Source organism: Gymnoscopelus braueri, assembly GCF_963280865.1.
Source record: "Gymnoscopelus braueri genome assembly, chromosome: 6".
Classification (NCBI taxonomy): Eukaryota; Metazoa; Chordata; class Actinopteri; order Myctophiformes; family Myctophidae; genus Gymnoscopelus; species Gymnoscopelus braueri.
In genome coordinates, this window is record NC_137607.1 from 25,003,360 (window position 1) to 25,022,126 (window position 18,767).

General features: G+C 42.3%; 2 protein-coding genes across 11 annotated transcripts in view; one reads left to right on the forward strand and one right to left on the reverse strand.

The window, feature by feature from the left end:
- The window catches only part of dock7 (dedicator of cytokinesis 7), a 67,491-nt gene that overhangs the window by 44,252 nt on the left and 4,472 nt on the right, over nt 1-18,767 (reverse strand). For all 10 annotated transcript variants that reach the window (XM_080431676.1, XM_080431682.1, XM_080431683.1 and 7 more), the window contains exons 2-14: nt 17,731-17,830; nt 15,956-16,131; nt 13,497-13,565; nt 13,180-13,309; nt 12,679-12,891; nt 11,897-11,982; nt 11,719-11,785; nt 11,049-11,198; nt 10,517-10,597; nt 10,154-10,316; nt 8,953-9,095; nt 8,359-8,452; nt 7,712-7,874 (exon numbers count right to left, since the gene is read on the reverse strand). In XM_080431676.1, the coding sequence (XP_080287802.1) occupies nt 7,712-7,874; nt 8,359-8,452; nt 8,953-9,095; nt 10,154-10,316; nt 10,517-10,597; nt 11,049-11,198; nt 11,719-11,785; nt 11,897-11,982; nt 12,679-12,891; nt 13,180-13,309; nt 13,497-13,565; nt 15,956-16,131; nt 17,731-17,830 (1,635 nt within the window). The remainder of the gene's footprint in view (nt 1-7,711; nt 7,875-8,358; nt 8,453-8,952; nt 9,096-10,153; nt 10,317-10,516; nt 10,598-11,048; nt 11,199-11,718; nt 11,786-11,896; nt 11,983-12,678; nt 12,892-13,179; nt 13,310-13,496; nt 13,566-15,955; nt 16,132-17,730; nt 17,831-18,767) is intronic.
- On the forward strand, nt 764-5,024 carry angptl3 (angiopoietin-like 3; the record flags this gene model as incomplete). Its single annotated transcript, XM_080429878.1, has 7 exons — nt 764-1,297; nt 2,007-2,117; nt 2,345-2,453; nt 2,743-2,856; nt 3,191-3,286; nt 4,273-4,545; nt 4,840-5,024. 7 exons carry the CDS (start codon nt 764-766, stop codon nt 5,022-5,024), a joined length of 1,422 nt encoding a protein of 473 aa, XP_080286004.1.

Genomic DNA, 18,767 nt, shown 5'->3' on the forward strand with positions numbered 1-18,767 from the left:
CATCATTCACACCCACCAGCATAACCCTGGTGGAGATGACACCCTCCACACACACACCTTACCAGTGCCACTTTGTCAGATCTAGTGAGCTGCACGAGAGAGGGAGAATGATGCTGGGCTGATTCAGCAAGACGCTAAATCAAACCTGCAAGCATCAATTACACAGACCGTTATCAATCAACGCAAAGGTGTGAGTGTATGTGACTATGGGGTTTGAGATTGATCAGACTGACTAATACTATCCATCAAAAACACCATGATGGTCATTGTTGGCTTTCTGCTGATCAGCTAAAGCTCAGCACCACAGATGGAGACCAGGGTAGGGTGTGGTATGTTGGGGTGGGGGGGGGGCTTGGGGTGTGTTCAAAGTGGTAGTGGGGGAGAGGAGGGGTGTATGTGCTATTTGCTCACTGCTGTGATTTGTTTGTTCAGGAGAGGGGAGCTCTGGGGGGGGATTTGGGGGGGGTACACAGTTAAAGCATAGCAGGGTTTAATGATCAGCTAATCCCCCCCTCCTCCACAGAGAGGGCAGTATATAACACGGGGCAGTCTGCTGCACTCACATCATTCTGACACAGAAGTAGTCAGCAGAAGAAATAGGGGGGAGAGACATAAGAGACAGAGAAAGAAAAGAGAGAAAGGAGTAGAGAGAGAGAGAGAGAGTGCATTGTAAGTGGTGGAGGAAAAATACGAGCAGTTACAGACAAAAGGAAGGTGAATAAAAGTGCAACAGGAAACACTTTGCATTCCAAGTGGCTCCAGAATGAAAGCGTTGTGCATGTTGTTGCTGCTGCTGGCCAGCTTCACAGCTGCTCTGCCTACTCTGGACGTATCAGGTGGAGAGGAGTACCCTACCATGCCAGCCGAGGCCCTGACCGCAGTGCCAGCCCCAACCGAGGCCAAGTCCCGCTTTGCCATGCTCGACGACGTTCGTCTGCTGGCGAACGGCCTCCTCCAGCTGGGCCAGAGCCTGCGGGAGTTTGTCCACAAAACCAAGGCCCAGATCAACGACATCTTTCAGAAGCTCAACATCTTCGACCGCTCCTTCTACCAACTGTCGGTGGTCACCTCGGAGATCAAGGAGGAAGAGGAGGAGCTGAAGAAGACCACCAATTTCCTGAAGGCCAACAACGAGGAGATCCGGAACCTGTCGCTGGAGATCAACGACAAGATCAACGGTATCATGCAGGAACGAAGCCAGCTGCAGAGCAAGGTGGGGAGCCTGGAGGAGAGGCTCAAAGGGTTGTCGAAGAACATGATCCCCGCCGAACAACTCAGCGAAATCATATCGCTCAAGGTGAGAAGCCACTGGTGGCAGTGTGGGCCATTCGTCAGTAGAATGAGTATGTATGCGATGTCAAATGTTATTGGACGGTGACTGATTCATACTTGACATGGCAGGATGGTTTGAGGATAAACTAAGTTTCTGTTCAGTTTTCCTTCAGATCCAGTTACTAAAAGGTAAACTCAGGACAGGCACAAACATTTACATTAGCACATTTGTTTCCCATTAGAACATAGTCAGCTATCGATTTGTTCCCTGAAAATGCACTTTCAGATTTCAGACTGTACAATCAACAAGAAAAAGAAGATACGAATTACATAATATTAAAACGGCACTATTTCACTTTGTTTTCATGAATAAATTTTAATTTTGTCCAATCTGTATGGTAGCGTATGTTAATACAATATAACTTATATATTAGGGCAGGTTGTATTTTGTCTCCCTGCTCTTCTATTGAGACACTTCTCACCTAGTCACAGGATCTGACACAAATGTTTACCTGATGGTCAACATTCAATTTATCCCCTGAGCAAGCAGGCAGGCTCTAATAGCTCAATGGGAAAAATGTCAGCACGAAACCGGGTTCGAATCTGGGGTAGAAGAGGAAAGTTACATAGTGCAGCTTTAACTTGAATGTAACAAAAAATGCATTCAAATATTATGTTTCAATACATTCTTAAAAGTTAGGTATTGATGTTTAAAGCTAATTTTTCAATGTCAGGAGGTGATTGAGTCTCAGGAGAGAACCATCACTGAACTGCTGAAAGCTGTGAGGGAGCAGCACGATCAGCTTGACCACCAAAAAAGCAAGATTAAAAACCTGGAGGACAAGGTTGGTGACATTTTTCTAAGTAATGCAAGAAGCAGAGTGCTGCAGTGCACAAGATGTGCACTGCTTCAATCTGTTAGTAAGTGTTCTTATGCTGTAGTACTGTTTTTGAGCACATAATACAGCCCGTCTGACTGGAATACCAGTTGCAATTCACAAAAGTATTGCTTGATGAAAGTAATTTGCAAGGGTTAGCATCAGCATGAGCTTATTTCTACTTTGTGTTGCAGCTTACCTATGACAACTTTCAAGATACGATGGACAAGGTAGAGTCAGACCCAGAGGCACCTGACATGTTTGAATATCTGACAGCAAACTCCACTGACCTGGAATCAAGTGGTAAGAGAAGCCTGTGTACTAACTAATTCCAAAAAATGGAAAAAGCATTTCCTATGTATTTGACATAGTGTATAACCCTTAAGCCTGATATCCACTTTGTCGTACAACGCTGTATAAATTAAGCATTAATCACTGTTATAGTAAGAGCACTTTACAGGCCCACATGGTTTGTTTTGCTAAGGCATGCTGTTTTTTTATCTGTCTCAGGAGCAGCCTACTGTCTGTTTTATCAGCTAGTGGCTGACACATTTCTTACAATATCCTTTCTCAATGTTTTTCTGTTTTACAGATCTTCCCGTGGACTGCGGCGAACTGTTTGACAGAGGACAGAGAAACAGCAGTGTTTATGCTATCAAGCCAAACCAATCACAGCCTTTCAGTGTCTACTGTGATATGAGTTCAGGTGAGCCCTAGACTAAGGCAATCCATCTTATGGGCTTTCCTGTAACAACAGCAAAACATTGCTTCCGTTTTTTTTCTCTCTCTCTTGGCAACAGCTATGTCTATCAGACAATTGGTTAGTATTTCAGAACTGCAACTTACAATGGACACAGTATCTAAACTGTTAGCATGGTTATCGAGCTAGATAGAGTACAACAGGTTATCCAAAAGGGCACACAACGAAGATACAGTCTCCTTATCTGTGGAAAAACTAAAAGGACATTGGTTGATGTGTCTATGTGTGATGTTTACTACAATCATCTAACTTGAATTGCACTTGCCATAATACCCTACAGATGGAGGATGGACAGTAATTCAGCAAAGAGTCGATGGTTCAGTGGATTTTGATCAGACATGGGAAAAGTACGAGCAGGGCTTTGGAGACCTGGAAGGTGAGTGCAGTTATTGTTATTTTCTTCCATTATGTTTGAAATTGAGTTGAGGTGTTTAATGTCAATGGATTGTGTTGCATATTAATCACATTCTGCAACAGTCAATGAAATGTTTAAGGCCAAAATCAAGTCTCATAACAATGCTTGTTATAGTCACTGAGTTACCGACTGTTAAGGGAAAAACATTGTGTTGCAACTATTATTACTCAGTCATTCAGTAAAGATAATCAATACAGCTTTAAGTAAAGTTCTGAAGGCTTGAGATAAGAGCACACGTCTGACTATCACAGCCTGTGTATTATAATCCTTTAAACAAACGCCATTAGGAAGTCAGGACAACAAAAAGGAAGCAGACACTGTTCTTAAACATTTCCTGTAGGAAAAGCCACGGGAAGCAGTAATGGTAGCATATCAGCTCTCAGGTGACAGATTGACTTCCTCAATTGTCCGACTATGCTGAGAGCTTTGCCTTTGACCAATTAAACCCTACATACTTCATTGACCGTGGTCCCCCAAGGGCCTGTACTTGGCCCCCTCCCTTTTCCCCCTCTACAGTCCCTCTAGGGACGCCGGGGTTTGTGTGGTTAACAGTCTTTCTGTAATGCTAGCCAGTCTTGAACTGCAGCCCCAAGGTAGAGAGTCAGACAACATTCCAATACAGCGACAGCTCCTGCAGCTATGAATTCTCTGGTGTCAGTTTCTTTCAACACGCGTGACCTGACTTATTACGTCAAAAAGTTGACTGCAGCATGCTACCGCAGGCCAAGGAAAACAAGTCAGCAAGTGTTGAAACATGCATCCTCTGATTCAACAAAGGAATCTCACATCACACTCATTAGTACCTAAATCCATGCATGAAGAAAAACATGTGTGTTTTGAATGGTTGCAACTCTGTGTGTGCGTAAGTGTGTGTGTGTGTGTGTGTGTGTGTATGTGTGCGTGCAAATGTTTTATTAAGTGGTTAAAGTCATCCATTTGTTTTGCAGGAGAGCTCTGGCTGGGTTTAAAGAAGATCCACAGCCTGGCTGGACAGGGAGCCTCTATTCTACGTGTTGAGCTGGAGGACTGGAAGGATGAGAGGCGCTGGGCTGAATACCAGTTCTCACTGGGGGGTCCGTCCACCCACTACACCCTCCACCTCAGCTACATCTCTGGGGACCTGCCTGATGCCATGGCCAGCCACAGTGGCATGAGCTTCTCCACCAAGGACCAAGACAATGACATGCATCAAGACTCCAACTGCGCCCGCAGCTACTCAGGTAAAGACTGATGTCATTACGGTGTAATGTAAGCCATCTATTCAATACAACCACCGGCTTATACCTAGCAATAATGTCATCATACACATAATCACTGTAATGAACCCCTGCACAGGTATTATTGCCACATTCAACCCCCAATAAACGGTCTGCGGTCTGGTTAAGTGTACGGTAGATGATCTGAAACATAACACCGAGACAGCATCACACACTTGCAGACGGACAATGTGATGACAATGCATCAAAGGAAAACATTTCCACATCTGTTTGCTTCATGTGAAACCCTTTTGACAGGTGGCTGGTGGTTCAATGCCTGCGGAGACACCAACCTGAATGGGAGGTATGTGTGGCTGGGAGCCAAAGGCCGCTCTTTGAAGAGGAAGGGGATCCACTGGAAGCCCGGCACGGGGAACTCGTACTCCCTCAAGACCACCAGGATCTCTATACGACCGGCCCCCATCGCAGGAAGCTTCAACTGAACCTGACGCCATACCCCCCCCCTTCTCCTAAGACACACCTCCAGCTTGCTTCACAGACAATGATTATAGCCTTGACCAAAAAACAACACCCTGCACGGAAATGTCACACTTTGAGACTCAACTCTCATACTTAAACTTCACTGGAGTATATCATTTGCCTTTAATCTAGGCACAGCCTATATCCATGACGTCAAATGCTCTACAACATCAGGCTGACTACTCCATCACACCACTCTGTCAGAGGTTGATGTAATGGCCAGAAGGTAACCAGGCAGCAACGTCCTTATCTATGTCTGACAAGAAAACGCTGAACTGTCACAATGATGAAACTATGCCAGACAGCCAGGTCATTAACCTATTGCGCTTGATCCACTGAGTCCCAATAGTAAAGCATTGTGAAATGTCTACAAATGAAAGAGAACATTTCTCGGGCCATACCAGCATCTTGATTCAATTATGTCTGCAAAATGTATAGCACTATACTAAATTGGAAAATTTGAAGGGAGAAATCACATAAACTATCCACTTCAATGAGCTTAAATGCATGATATGACTTCATCAATTGTCCAAGGTCCTTAATGCTGCATTGTTTCTGTGCAACATGAAAACTGTATTGCATGTTTCCTACAATGGACAAACTTCACCAAGTTACATTACATAAACCATTTACATTATGCAAATCGTTTATATAGTGCAGAAACATTACATCTCCATGGAGTATGTTTCTCAGAAAGTTGATGTATTTTTAAATGACATCGTGTAATGCATTAGCGACAGTTTGTCTGAGCAGGGTCCTGAATCATTTTTTATGTGAGAGAGTCATTATCAACTTTCAAATATTGTACCAAGAGATTGGAGATACGTTTCTGCAGAATTACTACACAATGTTAGCAAGCTTAGTTTATTCTTTGTTCCTTTTTTTTTTACTGTGTAATGTATTTAATACTTTTTCATACTGTTTTACATGTTATGCTAGTATAGTAACAGGTAACTGGTCATGTCCTTGTATGTTCCTATGTTAGTGAGTCATATTGACTCTTGTCTACACTTCATAGCCAGGTGTACTGTACACGTGTTTCTGACTCAAGACTTTTAACTTGTCAGATTGTTAGGTGCTCTTATAACCCATATTTATGAAGACAAATAAACAACCTCAATGATAAAATGTATGGCACTCTTACTACATTTGTTTCACTTCACACAAAGGCCAACATAACTATTTATTGCTAATTTACAATGGGTTCATTGACTTTGCATCACTTATTTCCTAAAGAGAATAAGAATTGAATGCTTCCTTTGAGGTATTGGGTGAAATGCGTCAGTAAAATAGGAAACTATTCAGGAGTGTAAGCAAGCAACGGACTGACCCAATATAATCTTGGCTTAAGCCTTACACGTGCGCAGGTATATTGGAGAGTGCACACGATTACATCACATCAGCTCAATGGTTATGTCAACAGACAATCTAGTATATGATGTTTCACAAGAAAGAAAAAAAAAATCTTCTGTGGACACACATCCTGCAAAGACTTGGTTTTAAATTGTATCTAAATGACTTTCCTATTTCAAGGCCTATAGAACTTCTCAAAGGAAGACATGTGGGATAGTGCCAGGATACTAGTAAGTACACACAAGTGCTGTAGAGTACGTTTCCAGTGCAACATACCTGGAAGCGTACAGATTGGCCTATATAAATCCATAACACACCAAAGCTCTGCTTTGTGTTCATAACCTGGAACTCTGTGGAGGAGCTACTAGGGGCTAGCATGAGTTAATCTACAAAAGGAAAGCTCCTGGTTATCTGCAGACAAACATGGCCTGAGGCAGAAAGGCCATGTCAACGCTGCCTGATAAAGGGCCTCTCTTCTCAATGACCTTGATGAAAATAGCAACTGGGCAGATTGAATATGTACTCAGTCCCCCAGGCAGAGGCGAGGCAACCAGCAGCCAGCAGGATAGACACAAGGAATAAGTATGACAAAGTTTTAATTGGTAGTTTGTCTGTTTTTTTTTTTAAGTGCACATGATTTACCTTGGATTAAATAGTGCCTTTCATACACTTGAGTGATAGCATTTGCTGTGTTAGAATGACTGGACCAAATAATTGTACAATAAGTGATCGACATAAGATAAAGGGTATTAGATGTTGTGACTAAGATTCATAACATACAGCATACTGCATTTCATCAAGTCTCCCTTTGTATTCTTGTCACTCCCTACAGAATTATCTATTTAATTGTTTAACAGACACTGTGGCCAGTTACATCCAGTGGTCAGTTACTAAACTGCTGCTAAACCACCTGTTTTCATTTCGGTCGTATAGGCCAGAAAATATAACCTCTAAGAAAGATCTTCTTAAATGGAGAAAATCCCTAAATGTCTTTTAAAGAGATTTCATAACAGTATCATGTCCTATTCAATCTATTCATAAAGCGGAAATTTTACAAATGGTCTCTTATATTCAGCCTACCCTACACAGTAAAATCCTCAGTGTTAATTTATCCATAAAAAAATCTGAGTGTACAAATGTAACCAATTTGGTTACACTACACTCCGAGTTAAAATAACATTGAGGATTTTACTGTGCACTGAATAATCACTGAGAATGATTGTTCAGAATTAATGCTTTTATGTTGATAACTCAAAAGGAAATCCATACAGTATGTTTCTTCATATTCTGTTCCTACCTGTATGTGGTGTTGGGAACGTAGACGTCCCTGGCAGGGAACTCCAGGATGTCCCTGGTGGGCCGTACTCTGCTGTCTGGGTAGGGTTTGACCTGATGAAGATCTGGGGTCAGACAGTAGTGGGGATTCTCTGGAGCTGGAGAGATGTCCAACTTCAACTGAGCTGTGGTTGAGAGAGAGAGACACAGAGAGAGAGAGAGAGAGAGAGAGAGAGAGAGAGAGAGAGAGAGAGAGAGAGAGAGAGAGAGAGAGAGAGAGAGACAGGGAGAGGAAGGTGAAGCAGTATGGAGAGAAGGAAGGTACATAGGAGGAGAGGAATGGAAGACAAGAGGAATTAAAGATGATCCAATAGAGTTGGACTACATGTTTACATACAAAATCCACCAAATGCATCAGCTGCTTTTCTACCGCGGCATGTTATTGAATGCAAACTTACGCGCAATAACGTGCGTGTGCAGACCCTTTTTTGGTGGGTTTGTTGCGATACTATATGTTATTGATCTCCTCACATCAGAGCAATGGCATTTAGGTTGAACATTTTTCAGTCACTCTCTGAGTTACAAATTGATAAATAAAAAATAAGGATTTTGCTGTGTAGTGGCTAATAATACTGAATATTTAGTGTAACCATGACAATTTGACACTACCTGTGATTGGTCGGAGTCTCCTTAACACGGAGGATGGCCTTCTCATGTCAGCCAGGAACTTAAACAGGTCCTCATCACTCAACCTGTCCCCCTCCTAAAAACACACACACTGGATCAAAAAAGATTTCACCACAAAATGGAAAAGAGCATCGTACTGTATGAGGTGTTTATGTTTTTTGATTGATTGATTGAATACTTTATTAACAGTTTGCAAAAACAAGGCACGGTGGCACAGATTTATGCAAAAGAATGCTAAAAGGATAACCCAGATAAGCCCTCAGGGCTTGTTTCCATTAAGGTCCCGTGTATTCAATTCATCGAGACATTTAAAGACAAATAGTAATATATGATAATATGCAAAAAGAACATCATATATACGAGTAGTAATAAGAAAGAAAGGTATTTACACTAAACAGTTGGAGGGGCGGGGGGTCATTACCGGTGATAAGCTTAGACTTTTTACAGGAGCCAGTTACAATTTGCAGCCACCAGGCTCCTGTGACATACTGTATATGTCTGCCCAATGGCCGGTGCTATACAGGCTGGAGGCATAAATAAGTGCGTTTGTGCGTGTTCTTTGTGTGGACTGTGGACCTGTTTGAAGAAGTTGGTGACAGTGAGTGTGGCTGGTCTGAAGCCGGTCAGGCTGCACGACTCGTCTCCACTGGTGGTCCTCTCCAGGGAACGCCTTCCCATGATGCTCGAGTTCCTCCGCTCAGACCACGAGCCTTTTCTCTCTTCACATACACACACACGTTAATACACACACACGTTAACCAATTACTCCCTATTTTAGACTTTGCCGTATGATAGAGGTGTTGTGCATCGAAAATGTTGCGTACAATGACATGCTGAAAGTAGGGACGCCAGGATTAATGTGGTTGAGAGTTATTTTCTACAGCTTGTTTTTGTCTTTTGCCAGGTCAGGGGTTCATCAAACACAAAGGGTCACGCTCAGAATAGCCTTCAAATGACAGTTTGGTTTGGTTGTGATTTCCCCCCCTGAAATTTGACCCTTTTTAAACTTGCTTTACTTATTTGCTGATATTTGTTGTAGATAACGACTTAAAAGACCGTTGGGTCAGTGTATCCACGAGCTTAACGCATGACTGCCAGGCCTGCTTTTGAATATCCAGTGATGTGACAATGATAATTTATGATACTACAATATTATCTATATCTATGCACAAAATCTGTGTGTGTGTGTGTGTGTGTGTGTGTGTGTGTGTGTGTGTGTGTGTGTGTGTGTGTGTCTCTTTTATATAACTTGAGCACCGTCAGTCCCAGCAATCGACTTCAAACTTGCCGTATAACGCTGAGGACCGGAGGGTGTGTTGTGCCGAGTGGGAATTCGGGTGGATCAGGGCTTGTCCAGAACCGAAAATCCAAGTATCTCTGGATCTGCCTGTCTGTCAGCGTCCCATTTTATGCCCATATATTGAGATATTTTATTATCAGTATGTCTGTGTCCCTTTTATGCCCATGTATGGAGATCCCTCTTGTAATCAATATGTCGTCATAGTATCGACATCATAAACTGCCCTGCAAGTGCTATGATAATGGGTCCTGCACTAAGTGCTCTGATAACAAAGTACAACAGGTATTGATAACGGGAGGGGAATGAAAAAGGTATCGTTGCATTTTTTAGAAGAAAAGTGTGACTCCAAGTGGTCGAAATCGGTATCACTGGTTCAGTCTGGTTTGAATCTTAACATCAGACCGGTTTGGAAATCTTTTAATTGGCACAACAATAATGTACAACACAGTATATAGGGTTTAAGTGGTTCAAACTGACCCGAAAGACTCATCTCCAGCTCTGTGTCTCTCTCCAGACTGCCGGCACTGTTGACGATGTTCATCAGGTGGATGGCGGTCCAGGCGAAGGGCATGCGGTAGCGGCCCAGGCGCTGGCAGAACTGCTCCGACTGGCCGCGGAGCTTCTCCAGCTTCTCCTTGTTCTACAGCGGCGGAGGACAAACAATTAACCATTTACGCACTTATTAATTATCCGACTGTCACCGTTTCTTAATCCATACCGCTTTTTTCCACCTACACCAAATCTCGTAGCCAAAAATAACCAATCTACATAATCACAACGCAAGCGCACAACTTCAAGATACTGGAGATCAAGGAGTATGTAAAAGTGACAGAAACACACCTTGGCAGCATCAGTCTCTTTGAAAACCATGTAGGGTTCAGCACACTCTCCAATGTCCCCCTGCTGCAGCACCTTCTCCAGCTACATACAAGACACACACATCTCCATCACTATACAGTTAAATTCTCACTCTGACTTACAAATAGATAAATTAACACTGTATAATATCCACCGCATACCTGTAAACAGCTATGCCTTTCAATAAGTTACACTGCAGAATACGCCCCCCCACCCCCCAATAACTGAATACATAATATGTATGTATACTATATAGTACATAGTATACATACATATTATATTATATATTCATGTACAGCTATATTATTTCTGCATGCAATATATAAAACTGTTTTCTGTGGAGGACTTCTTTTACCATTACTTATTCTATTACTCCTATTTCTTTTATCGCTTTACGGAGCTCAGATGAGCTCCTTTAAATTCTCTGTGCTTTAGACAGACCTGACAATCACTTTCAGGAATAATCTGTGTGAGAAAGAGAAAGAGGGAGGAAATTATGTCATGGAGTTTTGACCTGGATGACCAGGAAGACATCCTGCGAGGGGTAGGTGATAGAGAAGATGGCGGAGCGCGCCAGCGTGGAGATGGCCGCTGTCTGAACGTGAGGACGCAGCATCGCCTTGGTCTGCTCCGAGTTCAGGTCGAAGAAAAAGTTCTCAGATATCTAAGGGACAAATATGTATAGTCAACAACAACAAAAAAATAAGAATTGCAACCACCCAGCTCAAAACCCACACGTGCACCTAGCACTACACTTTGAACATGGCTTTGTGTGGTTCATTCTCCACCCTTATCATGATGGCTGACACATATGGTACGTTACGTTCAAGTGAAAAATAGTCCACTTCCCTATATGATGTACTGGGGAGTTCATGTGAAACCGTGGAGCACTTGAACAGAGTAGTATATATGGGAGCTGCACTCGTAATGGCAACTGCTACCCTCTAGTGTTTGTCAGATATGAAGAGGGGGATGGGGGCAAAATGTGGATGGGCTTCTCAGATAGACACATAGTAGTAGTGCGTGATTTAACCACATTCGCACAAGGATAAGAGGATCACAACATAAACTTTTATAGCCCACTCATCTAATTCTTGTTGGCCTCCCAACAACTTTAATGGTTTGCGGGAGTGACCCAACAACTCAGGGCTGGGGAAGGCACTGAGGAAAGCACAACAGCTTACCTTTTTCTTCTCCTTGACATCGTATAAGGCCAGACTGGCGAATATGGGCTCGATTTCGATCTCAAACCTTCGAGGGGTGGGGTGGGGGGGGGGGGAAGCAGGTCAGCAGAAAGTGGCAGTTAAAAAGAGTGCAGAGCTAACAGGGTTATTTTTCAGAAAAAGCCTCGCTCCCACTTACTTCAAGGACAAGCACTTGACGAGTAGCCTCTGACCGAAGTGTTCTTTAGGTACCTCAGGCACACAATGACGTTCAATGGGCTCCTCCTGCACATTCACATGGACAGTTACAGAGCAGATTGTTCAAATTACAGAGATTCTCAGGGTGCATGAAGACTGATACCTGAACAATCAGTGGCTTCCAGCTCATCAAATGCTTTGCATAAGATTGAAAAAGAGACATGTCCATTGTATTTACAAAAGACTAGAACAGACCCATTTAAAAGAAAAATCCTTAAATTATGGCTACAAATTATTTTCATTGCACGTTTTCCTACCCTTAACTAGGACAGGGGTATTTGCAAAGTCAACCAATAATCAGCATCATTCATTTGGTGTAGCAAAAACTGTATGAACTAAGAAATGACAAAAATATATTTTTCAAATATTAAAACAGTGTGCATATATTATGCAAATTAAAAGAAAAAAAAACATAAAACATTGAGAAGAATGTGAAGAGATCATCATGCTGGCTGGCCATCCTACAGGATATACAGTTGTGTATGGTTATGTAATGAATGTTATAGCATGCCATAAATCAAGCAGAAACTAGGTCAAGATGCTCAAGTGGTTAGTTCTTGACATGGCTGGATTATTGAGCTTATTGGTACTGAATGTTGTAGCAATTTATATATTTACAAGTTATTTCCCTATTTTTCCTTTTTTGACAGGTTCCGCCTGACATTCTTGACGTTGGAGGGATAAGTAGTACAGATGCCGGGTGAGACAGAGGTGTGTGTGTACCTCATCGAGGGCAGGGTGCAGGGCAAAGAGCTCGCGGTGGCGGTGGGCCTTGCGCTGCTCTTCGTTGTGTCGGTCGATCTCCTCATTGGGGGAGCGGTCGAGGAGATGGGGAAGGACAGCGTCGGGGATGGAGTTCTTCAGGTCAAAGATGCTGCAGGCCCAGCTGCCCCGGGGAGTGTCATCTATGGACATAGACCGCCGCTTCAGCTCATCCTGATGGGAAACCAACACAAACACAAAATCCATACACACGGGTTAGGCATTTGGGACTTCACCCATCAAGTCTGACATAGCCAAACAAAATGTACATTACAATCTGGTATTCTGAACCGAGTTGAATCTAATGTCGAAATAAAGACAGTTTCGATTGATGCGTTACTTACAGACTGGAAATGTGTTGCTTTCAATTTACTGCTAATAGTGCCAATCACTGCAAAGAGGTTTAGAGTAAACGTTTGTATTCACTTCAGATATAGACACGTCCACAGGGTGATGTCATACCTGGTCATCCTGGTAGCTGCTGCTGTCTGGCATTTCATCAGCCTCAAACACCTGTTTAGGCAGGCCTTTCTGCCGTTCCTTCTGTTTGTCTAGAGTATTGGGGTTGAAACCCGTACCCAGCTTGTGGTATCTGATAAAAAACAATATTTCCTGTCATACTTCGTGCATTTGAGTGAACCGTTAAAATGTCCATTGAAAATGCTCATCATTACTATATTAATTCATGTAGAATTTAAGAGAAAATGAAAATTATAACAGAATGAGAAAGGGTGAAGTGGTTGATTAGTGGTGAATCTCTCCAGATAAAGGAGCCTTACTTTCTGTTAACGATGGCCCAGTCCTCAGTATAGGACCTGACGCAGTCTCTGACATGGGCATCAGTGTCCCTGCAACACACACAGGAACAATCCCATTTGAACCACATTCAATCATGTGTCCCTATTTTTGGCATTACGTTATAGGCAAAAACATTCTCAAAAGCCTAAGCCTATATTTGTATGCTGGTGTCTCGCAGCACCGTTGTGCAAGGAAGCATAAGTGGTTAAACAACTAAAACAAGCTTGTTTAAGTAGCCCGAGCTCAATTCATATTAACTCATTCAGTGCCAAAACAATATTATATTATATCACCCCTGTGCCAAGGCCAAAAATACATTGTAAAAAAAAAAGATACAGCCTTTTTCAGTAAGATGTTAAACAAGAAGTGAATGGAGCAGCAAATCTTCAAATCATGACATCTTGGGTTCTGAACATAATTTAAAAATAAAATAAAAAAATTACGTCGGCGACGTCATTGGCACCCTGGGCTTATAAAAACGTGACGTCGGTGACGTCAATGGCACTGAATGAGTTAAATGCCGTAAGGACAAATAAATAAGGCATATAAATAAGGCATTCAAAATCCAGACAAACTTCACTCCACCAGGCATTCAATAATGTTAAAAGCCATTAGCCATAATGGGGCAAAATATCAATTCAATTCAATATGGAGCTTTATTGGCATGAGAAAACATACGTTTACATTGCCAAAGCAAGTGTCAAAATATAATAAAACAGTTTAAGAAAATGGGGAAAGTATATACAGTTGGAGGGGGTACAGCATTGTGTTAAACAGAGCTATGTCATATTGCGTCGTTATATACATATATATATATATTATATATACAGGGTATAAAGCTTTTTGAAACAAATAGCAGCAAGCTTTTGCAGTCACTTTTGGGACAAGTAGCAGCATTGTTTCTCAAAATTATTTAAATAGTATACAAAAAAAGCCTCAGATTTCAAATGTGTTTAAAGGTAGGAGCCCCTAACCCTTATATGTGCAGTAGGTGTAGAGGTCTACTCGGTACAGATCGTGCAGGAATATCCCTCTCTCTTTTCACTGAAGTGCTGGTTTCACCAGATGAAAAAAAGTCCATTTGAATATGTACAAGCACAACTAGTGCTCACTGATCTGTGTCAATTGCAAATCGATTGATATATAATAGGATTACATGATATAAGAGGGCATTTCCTGAGAGCGGTGATCAGTTTGCTTATTCTAAGATGCTCTGTATAAGAGCATCTGCTAAATCAGAGGTTTTCAACCGGTGGTATTGCAGGTGTTGCATGGTCCCTGGCCATGCATTATTTTTATTTTTTTACTTCTAATAACTTTTAATAACTTACAGGAGTTCTTTCTGTATGGTGTGTGTGGGATATGAAATGTGAGCTTACCATAATCACAGTATTCCTTAATCATATTCCATCATATTCAAACAAAATCACTGTATTTTATTAGATAATATATTGATATTATAGCTATTTTCTCCAGCTCCCTGTGGTGCATGAACCCCCCACCACTATTGTGTGGGGTGGGTCTACGATGGACCCACCACGCACAATAGTGGTGGTCCCCAGGTTGCTCTTAGTCAGGATGGTGGTCCCTGGGTCAAAATCAGTTGAAAACCCCTGTGCTAAATGACCGAGATTGTCATTGTAAATTGAGGACAACCTGCTGTATATTTTTGGTACACAAACCTAAAAACAATAGCTACTTTTGGATTATATGCTTCTAGGTTAAACAGACTGCCCACCATCGCCTTCATTTATGGGACACACAAAGCTGACATCAGGCCGTTCACAATCATCTGGGGCCGGGTTAACAGAGCTTACTTCATCTTTCCAACCAACCAGAGTACGCAATATTTTATTACAGGGTCTGCGACTATTCATTTTTCAAGAGGTACGCAAAACCCACTACCAGCTCAGTGGGCAGGCCTTGTGGTTAGAGTGTCCGCCCTGAGATTGGGAGGTTGAGGTTCAATTCCCGGGCCGGGTAGTACCAAAGACTATAAAAATGGGACCCAAAGCCTCCCTTCTTAGTAATCTTGTGCGTAAATCCCTGCGACATACTAGCGTCATGTCCAGGTGGTGTACTTGTACATCATGCCACCTCACGCTACAGAAACAGGAGATAGGGCCACATGGAATAAACAACAAATAAGGTCCAAGCAACATGATGCTACATCGTGCCTCGATATTCATTGAGGTTCAGATGAATCACCTGTTCTTGATCCCTCCTACTTCCATTTTGCATTCCTTGTCATATGCACATTGTCTGTGACGATTATTATTATTCATATCCATCGACACAAATATTGTTTATTAGAACTGACGTATATGGTTTCCGATCAAAGCGGTTTATTTGAATTGAAGCATAATGCTTTCTTACTATAAGTATGATGGAAGAGTGTAGTTTTCTGATATGACTCCCTTTAGTTGCTCAGTGACCTTACCCTTCCTCTGGAACAGCCTGTCCCACGGTGCGACACTCCCTGGGAGTGTAGATCACCTCGATGTCGTCTGGAGGAAACTCAACCAGGTCTCTGAGGGGACCTGACTCAATGATAGGAGGGTGAGTGATGAGGTACTCTTCAAAGTCCACTGGCTCCACTGACTCTGTGAGGGGAACCTGGAAGGGGGTTAGAGGGGGACAAATCGAGTAGGAAAGAGAGCGACAGATTGACCATTATGAAGGGATGGTTAAGTTGACATGAATGTGAGGAGATCGTTGAAATGTCCTTATGCACAATATATGCACACTATCATTAGTAATATGGCTATGGAAATAGCCAGATATACTGAAGACCCCAGTACTGCAGAGGTTTCCAAAGCAATAAGCCACATGAGGCTGGTTTACCTTGGGTTAACAGCTACGGGGTGTTGTTAGGCCCGACATGGAGCAGAAGGCCTAAAACCCACTTAGCTGTTCTAAAATCGCGGCAAACCATTGCCTTGCGTGGCTTATTGCTTTTCTAAATGGTTACCAAATATGGCAACATGAAAATCATGGACAATAGACATAACAAAACCAACTCCAGCACCAATACTCTTTTGACAGAGTAACTGATCTTAGTTGAAGGGCCATAAGCCTTATGGCATAAGGTATGATGTGCAAATCTAATAAGGAAATATTTTCAAAGGAAGCCATATATTTGATACTGGCAGGCCTTTTGAAATGCACCCAATCTGATACAAAGACTCAGAATAGCAAGCCCTAGCATGTATGCCTAGTCAAACATAGACTAATGGTTTCTTGTGTCTTAGACCATTCCTAAACTGAAGCACCCAAGCGTAACCTTATATCAGCTAGTTTAGTTAAGTGTACTGTATGTGTGCACGAGCACGCATGCATATCCGTCTCCGCCAAGGAATTCAGAACACAAACAAAGTCTCTCCACAATTTAATTAAAAGGCAGCTTTAGCCTAATTAAGGAGGAGGGGGTTTGTTTCTCTGGGCTCAGCATCAGGCTGGTTGTTTTGGCACTGGGCTGCTGGAGGTCAATTGGCACTGCCCTTTTAAACAATTACTGGTCAGAGAAACCAAACACTGTTGACCCTGAGAACACCCCAGTAGAGCGAGACAGGATGTGATGCACAGGTCTGTAAATGGATAGCTGACACATGCAAATAAAATGACAAATCACTCCACTTCTTCAGGCTGTATTGTAACATAATGGTGCAGTTATACTGTACTTCCAATGGCCAGTAGCTTTGATAATACTCTCACATCAGTGAGACATCAGCCAGAGACATCAATATCTTAGCACCAATAAGGAGGCTATTTTGCTCTAGATCCCACTTGAGGGGTGGGTCAATTGTAGGGGGCTGAGTTATCAATTGAGATATGAGGATGACATTCCAATTAAGTTCAACGAACTAATCGATTTAATATATATATATTTTTTATAATCAAATTTTAATAAAGATTATCGGCAGACCAGTGACAGCAAAGTATGTGCACTGTGCAGCTTAGAAAATGGCGAAAAGTTGTACAACGAGGGCTTGAGTGGTTAATCAGAATAATAAAACATTTAAAACATTTATCCAAAACACACTTCAAGAATATTTGATTGATCAAAAAAAGGAATCAATATAATCTCTAATTGCAGCCCTAATTCCAATAGATTCACGCATGCCATCTTTGCTTCAAAATGTGCAAATTAGCCAAGTGAGACGGTCAATCGAAACCAAGTCTCCACCCGGTCTCTTTAGGATTAACGTTACTCACTGCGTTGCTGGCTGCCGCCCCCACATTGAGGTTCTTGAGGAGCTGTGGTGAGCCACCATACTGTCCTGCTATCTGCTTCCTCACCTCTGCTGCCACAGTCCTGCCAAGGAAAGAAGGAGAGGAGAGGAAGAAACACAGAGAGTTCAGGCATCAGAAGATCACGTTGTTATCATGGCTAGTTCAGGACACCTTATCTGGTCATTTATGCCTGCTTGCATTTAAAAGTTATAGCGACTGTTTTTGTTAAGGTCCTCTTGAAGGTCTGAAACTAATTGTAGAATGCGCTTAAGAGGGTCAGTGATACTGGAATAGGTGGGCTCTCCAACAAGGCCAACGCGTAAATACACTAGACAACACACAGAACAGGCAGCTGAGGTAGACACTAGACAGCATGGTGCATTTCTGTTTGTAGACAAGGCTAACATTTAGTATTGTGGCTCATGTCCCCCAGAGGGCTTTCCCCATGACCCTGCTCCTGGCCTTACTGTGTCACCTCCGACACCGTCATATATTACACCCAGAGAAAGGAGAGAAACAAATAAAAACCTATGGACCCCAGTGATCAGCACAAAGTGCTTTGTCTGCAGCTTCCGCTGCAGCCACACATGCTGCACACACACCGTTTAAATCACAACAACCATCAGACCCACTCAGAAGCTGTTGCCTTGAACAAAATAACAACACAGCAAACGTGTAGCCCAAGGCGACACAAACAAATAACAAATTAAAGCCGAAGAGGGCCACTTGTCATGGTCATGTTGCATGAGTAACAAGGATCCAGCACAATTTGCCATCAACTGTGGTCATCAATAGTGTTGTTTTCCACAATGTTTCTTCTTCACAACAAGCTATATTTTATCCCATCTATGCATCCCAATCCCTACTGGAGGAAAAAACTGCCAGTCCCTGTACCGTTTAATTCTCCCAGAAAATAATGAAATAGAACTGCAGTTACATACGTAACTCTTGTTTTCCCAAACAGCATTTTAGTGCTGAGGTCATGTCTGATAAATCTAAACCAATGGACACAAAAGTTC